Source organism: Cervus canadensis, chromosome X (genome assembly GCF_019320065.1).
Source record: "Cervus canadensis isolate Bull #8, Minnesota chromosome X, ASM1932006v1, whole genome shotgun sequence".
NCBI lineage: Eukaryota > Metazoa > Chordata > Mammalia > Artiodactyla > Cervidae > Cervus > Cervus canadensis.
The window spans coordinates 88,990,841-88,996,716 of NC_057419.1; the positions used below are offsets into that span (position 1 = coordinate 88,990,841).

The 5,876-nt window shown below is 58.7% G+C and overlaps 1 protein-coding gene across 1 annotated transcript in view; it reads right to left on the minus strand.

The window, feature by feature from the left end:
- PCDH19 (protocadherin 19) overlaps positions 1-3,400 on the minus strand; it is a 123,438-nt gene extending 120,038 nt beyond the window's left edge. Inside the window, exon 1 of the mRNA XM_043459796.1 lies at positions 580-3,400. Coding sequence (XP_043315731.1) covers positions 580-2,722 — 2,143 coding nt within the window. The 5' untranslated portion in view covers positions 2,723-3,400. The remainder of the gene's footprint in view (positions 1-579) is intronic.
- Positions 3,401-5,876: the final 2,476 nt, after the last annotated feature.

Sequence of the window (5,876 nt, forward strand, 5' to 3'; positions counted from 1 at the left end):
AAAAAAAAAACTCTAATCACCTGCTTCCCCACATACTCCTGTTCTCTCTCCCCCCCACTCTAAGGCTTTCTAAGAAACCACTCACAGGCTCTCTTCAGAGTTTCTCTCTACACAGGACAGGGCAGCTGCCAGCACTCCCTTTCCTTTCAGTACTGGTCTCCAAAACTCTACAGCCCCCAAATCAAGTTGTGGTACTTCAAGGTTTTGCCAAAAATCAACCGCTCTTTCTCTCAAGTCTCTCTCTCTCAAAATCTCTCTTTCTCATTAATTTTTTTCCTGCCATAACTTCATGGAGACAGCTGTGCAAATTTTAAAATGATAATTGCTTTTCTGCTCATCATCATTATGTGACAGAATCCATTCAAACAGTAAATGGTTGTCTTCCAGCAAATTGTCAGATCAAAAGAATTGATCATCTCCTGCTAACACAAACTCCCCCTACCTCCCAAAAGAAGCTGCTGTAAGTAGGATGCATGCATTTAAATAGGAAACAAAAGCATTGGGATTTTCGCACAGAGACACAGATACACCTTATTCACCCAAGACAAAGAGGGAAAAGAAAAAGTTGGCTCTACCTGCAGTTGTAGGTCCGGATCTCTTTGTTGTCTCTCTTGCACTTGATCGCCACGAAGATCATAGTGACAAAGAGGATGCCAGCAATGGAGCCCAGGGCGATAATGAAAATCAGGGACAAGTTCACCGAGCCCATCGACTCTTGGGCGTCGAGAGCAGGGGACAAGTAGATTAGGACGAGCGCAGAGGCGGAAAGAGACGTCTTGCCGTGGTCGTGGGCCACCACAATAAGCTCGTAGGAAGCCTTGGAGCTCTCGCTGAAGGTGCGAGTGGTTCTGACCTCACCATTGATCTGGTCTATTTCAAAGAAACCGCGGTCGCCCTCTGTCATGTCATAGGTGACCCGGCCGTTCTCGCCCTCGTCGTAGTCATCTGCTTTGACAACTGTCACCAGGTAGCCTATGCCCGAGTTGCGGGGGATGTAGACTTCCGCAGTGCCGTTGATCAGCGGTGGGGCGGTGATGACTGGGGTATTGTCATTGACGTCGAGGATGATAACCCGAACAGTGGCATTGCTCTGCAGCGAGGGCAGGCCGCCGTCCTTGGCCAGCACCTTGAATTCAAATGCCTTGGTCTGCTCATGGTTGAAGGATCGCAGCGCATAGATATCACCCGAGTTGGGGTTGATGGAGACATAGGTGAAGACAGGCATGTCTCGCACCTGTGACGGCACGATCTGATAGGAAACGCTGCCATTGAGACCCAGGTCGGGGTCTCGGGCCGACACCGAAAGCAGATAGGCACCGGGTGTGTTGTTTTCCTGCACAATGACCTGGTAGTAGGGCTTGGAGAAATGCGGGTGGTTGTCGTTCTCGTCCGTGATGCGCACGGTAAAGGACTTGGCACTCTGCAGCATGGGCACGCCGCCGTCGCGCGCCTGGATGGTAAGGTTGTACTGGTCATGCTGCTCGCGGTCCAGGCGTCCGTCCACCAGGATAGTGGAGAAGCTCTCGTACTCCTGCAGCCGAAAAGGCACGTTGCCCAGCAAACGGCACTGCACGCGCCCATTGAGGCCAGAGTCTCGATCAGACACCCGCACTAGTGCAATCACGTAGCCCGGGGGGGCGCTCTCGCTCACCTCCACCAACTCGCTGTTAACCGACAGCAGGTTGATGACCGGCGGGTTGTCGTTGGTGTCCAGAACGCTGACGGTGACCTTGCAGTGTGCCGGGATGGAGTTGGGCCCCAGGTCCTTGGCCTGCACGTCCAGTTCATAAACGTGGCCTTCTTCATAGTCTAGGGCACCGGTGACGGTGACCAGGCCGCTGTGCGGGTCGATCTGGAAGAGCTCTCTAGTGCGGTCATTGACGTAGCCGTAAAATGAGTAGACCACCTGGCCATTGGTGCCTTCGTCTGGGTCGGTAGCGTTGAGACGGATGACGGGAGTGTTGGGAGGTGAGTTCTCTGGCACGCTCACTGAATAGGTGGACTCGCCAAACACCGGGTTGTTGTCATTGGAGTCGGTCACTTTGATGCTGAGGCCAACAGTGCCCAGGTGCGGCGGGTCGCCGCCGTCGAGCGCAGTGATGCGAAAGCTGTAGTGCGACTGCGTCTCGCGATCCAGACTCTTCTCCACCACGAGTTCGGCGAAGCGTGAGCCGTCACCGCGAGTCTTGATCTCCAGGCCAAATAGCTCATTCGGAGTCAGCTCATAGGTCTGCACGCCGAAACTGCCCGAGTCCGGATCATAAGCGCTGTCCAGCGGGATGCGCGTGCCAGGGCTGGCCGCCTCCGAGATCTCCAACTCAATCTGTGCCGCCGGGAAGCTGGGAGCGTTGTCATTAAGGTCCTTGATCTCCACCTTAATCACGCAAATCTCCATTGAGCTGGACATGACCTCGAGTGAGATGATGCACTTGGGGCTCTGGCGGCACAGCAGGTCACGGTCGATCTTCTGCTTGGTGACCAACAAGCCCGAGCTGGGGTTGATGTCCACCAGGTGTGGAGCCGAGTTGGACACCACACGGAAGGCAGAGGCCTGCCGTGGGTCCAGGGCGAAGCCCGCCTCGCGCGCGTCCTTGGCCACGTTGGCGATCACCGTCCCGGCGCGCTGCTCCTCTTCTACCGAGTACTTAAGGTTAATGAGGGCGGCCGCCTGTGTCCATAACACAGCCAACAGCAGTAGCACCGGCAGCAGGAGTGACTCCATGGCTGCGCGGGGCTCTGCCTGGCCTCGCCTCTCCACACCCCTCCGAGACCGACGCCGCCGGCGCTCCAGCTTCCCGCCGACTCGGGCCGCCTGTTGCGCGCACCCCGGGGCCCCAGTGGCCGCGGGAGGAGTCCCGCCCAGGGCGGCCCGGCGGCGCGCGGGGGAAACCCGCGCCGGCTCCAATGCTGAAGTTGCGGCGGACCCGGCGGGGGCTCTCGCGGGGCCCGGGGGCTCCGAGGGGCCGAGGGAGAGCCGTGCGGCCCCGAGCCCCCTCCCTCCAGCCCGGCTATTCAGTTTTCCCCCTTCAAAGTTAGCCCGGCGCGACTGGCCGAAGCGGCGCAGGGTTGCGGGTGGAACCGCGTCTGAGAAGCTGGATCGACGCGCTGCTGAGTCCGGACCGCACTGGAGGCGAAGGCGGGGAGTGCAGTGCGGGTACAGCCTCTCAGGCAGTGCCCGACCCGCCGCGGCGCACCGGCACTGGGGCTGGTGAGCACGCGGTCTGTGCACCTGGCATGCGCAAGGATCTACCCCCAGTGATCCCGGCTCACTGCAGAGACAGGATCCTCCTGGAACGCGCCCTCTGGGATCCTGGGGGGCCACGCTGGCCTTTTCGAGGCCTGTTGGGGAGAAAGAGGGGGGGTTGCAGGAGGGAGTTTGAGTTGCTGTCAAGCGCCGCAGCCGTCAGAGTATCCGGCTGAGCGGGATGGCAGTCCTCCAGCCCGCAGAAGACGGGGGAGGGGATAGAGGCTGCCAAGACGAGAGCTTGCTCCCGTGCACTGTGGTTGGCTTCAGAAGGCTTGAGGGGAGCGTGAGTCCAGGATCGGAGGTGGACGCGGAGTCACCCCCACTGAGCAGCTGGACTGCGGACTTCTGCGTCTCGGAAATTAAAGTTACCAATGCAGCCCGAGGCTCCACGTCAAGTTTGTGAAAACGGGCCGATGGAAATTTGTCCAAGAAAATAAAAGTCCGGTCTTTCCAATGGCCGGGGGGGCGGGGTGGGGGAGTGGGGAGGAGGGTAGGGAAAGCAACAACAGTACCGGCCAGGAGAGGCGGGGCCGCCGCCGCTGGTACCAGGGGCTTCTCCTCCTCCCTCGGTCTGGACTGGGGTGTCGCTCCGAGTGCCGCCGCTGCCAGGGGAGGAAGCCCTCCTAGCTCAATCGCATGTCGCTGGGGTCCGCCTCAGCAGCTGCCACGGTCGACGGTTATGTCGCCGCCAAAGTTTACTTGCGGGAGCTTCTTGATTCCATCCTCCTTGAGAGGCGCTGGCCGCGCTGCGTTGGGCTCACACCTTCCCCGGCGCTCGCGGACATGGGAGGTCTATCACGCTTTCTCTTTCTGTCTTTGGCTGTGGGTGAATGTGTGAGAGAAAGGAAGAGTGAGTGTATGGTGCGAGGAGTGTGAGTGGGGAGTGTGAGAGAGCAGGGGTGGGAGGTTTCGGATCTCCGATGAATCCGCTCAGCCTGAATGCCACGGAGCGCAACGCTCCAAGGGCCCGCGCCGGGCTAGGGACGCAGGTGCCAGTGACCCCCAGGCAAGCAAGGGATGGTGCGTGGGAGCCGTGCTGCCGTCTGTGCCCGCTTGTCAGTCTCCCCTCTGAGCCTGCCGCTGCCGCCGCTACTGCTGCTGCTGCTCCTGCCGATGCCGCAAACTACTGGCCGTGGAGTCTGGAGAGAGCAGGAGAGAGCCGGAGCTGCTGAGACAGGCTACGCCAGGCACTGGCCAATCAGCGCTCAGCCAAGCGGGCCCGGCCTTGGGGCGGGGCCAATGCGCGGGAGGGGGCGGGGCCAGCCGGAAACTTACACATTGGCGGGACCAAGTGGTACCCCGGCCCGCCGAGCCGAGGCAGCAGTCTGGGAGGCCAGGCAGGCCCAGCAGGGGCTAGAAGGCAGGGTGGAGCAAGTCGAGGGATGTGCTGGAGCTGCAGCTGAGCCTCCCCAGGAACTGCACGCCTTTCGTGTTTGTAGAGATTGCAGGAGAGATGAGGATTTGATTCTCTTGTTTATCTCCCTCACAGATCTTCATATTTTGAATATAATATTCATATTCATATTCTTTCTCTCCCCTCCTCCCGCCCTCTTTGTCTCTTCGCCCTAGGTTTGTCTGTCAGTTTCTCTTTCTTCTTCTCGGGTAGTGGAAGGAAGAAAGGGAAGGAGAAAGCGCCCCAGACGTGGTCATTCATCCGGCTCTTGGCCAGTGACTCTTCAGCTAACAGCCGCGGCAGCCATCCTCCCGGACCGTCACCCCCATCCCTCCATCCCGAGCAGACCTGCGAGCCCCCACCCCCGGCCCAAGCAGGGTCCCTGACCGGGTTCGGTTCGCTCTTGTCTGTTGTCTGTTAATCAAATGGGATCTGTGGCGGAGGGACTGAGCCACCCAGAGGGCTGGACACATTTCGCTGCCCCTCACCCAACCCCATCGGAGAATTTAGCTCCCTATAAATAAACTGTATGTTTGAGAAGAGCAGGTGGGCGGACGCCGCCGCACCGAGCTAAGCTAGGAGAGCCGCGAGCCCAGCGGGAGCTGCGGAGCTGATGCGCAGTCTACGTTGGTCGCCGGCAGCTGGAGCCGGCGCCGATGTGCGGGGCGCCCCAGCTTTCCTGCAAGGCCTCAATCCCAGGGGGCTGCCAGCCTCTCTCTGGCGGTGGTGGCGACGGTGGCTGGCGTGCGGCGGTGCTAGAAGCGGGAGGCCGGCGTGGCCGGGATTGATATCAAACTCGGCTTCCCTTCTGGACTGAAGGCGCCCTGGGGACAGAGGGGGACTCCTCCCTGCCCCGTCCTGAATCTCTTAATTAAGGTCACGGGCTGGAAGAATCAAAAGTACTTCTCTGAACAAGTTGGGATGTTTTGTTTTTTTCATCATAGATTGGGGGTGGAGGGGGACTGGCTTCTGAATTCACAATTCTTGAAAGAGTGCATCTCCCTTCTGAGTGAATCGTCTTGGATATTTGGGAGTCTTGGGTGAGCAAATTCATAATTAACCCAGAGACACTGGCCCGAGCCTGTGTTCTTAAAATGAGACTCACTTTTGTCCTTTTAAAAACATTAAACAAGGGGAAAAGGCATTTGAACACATCATAGGTTTTTTCAAAACTGCCATGTTTTTGCAGAGAACAGCCTAGCTGCTTTTAAAAAATATTTCTCTTTCCAAGAGGAG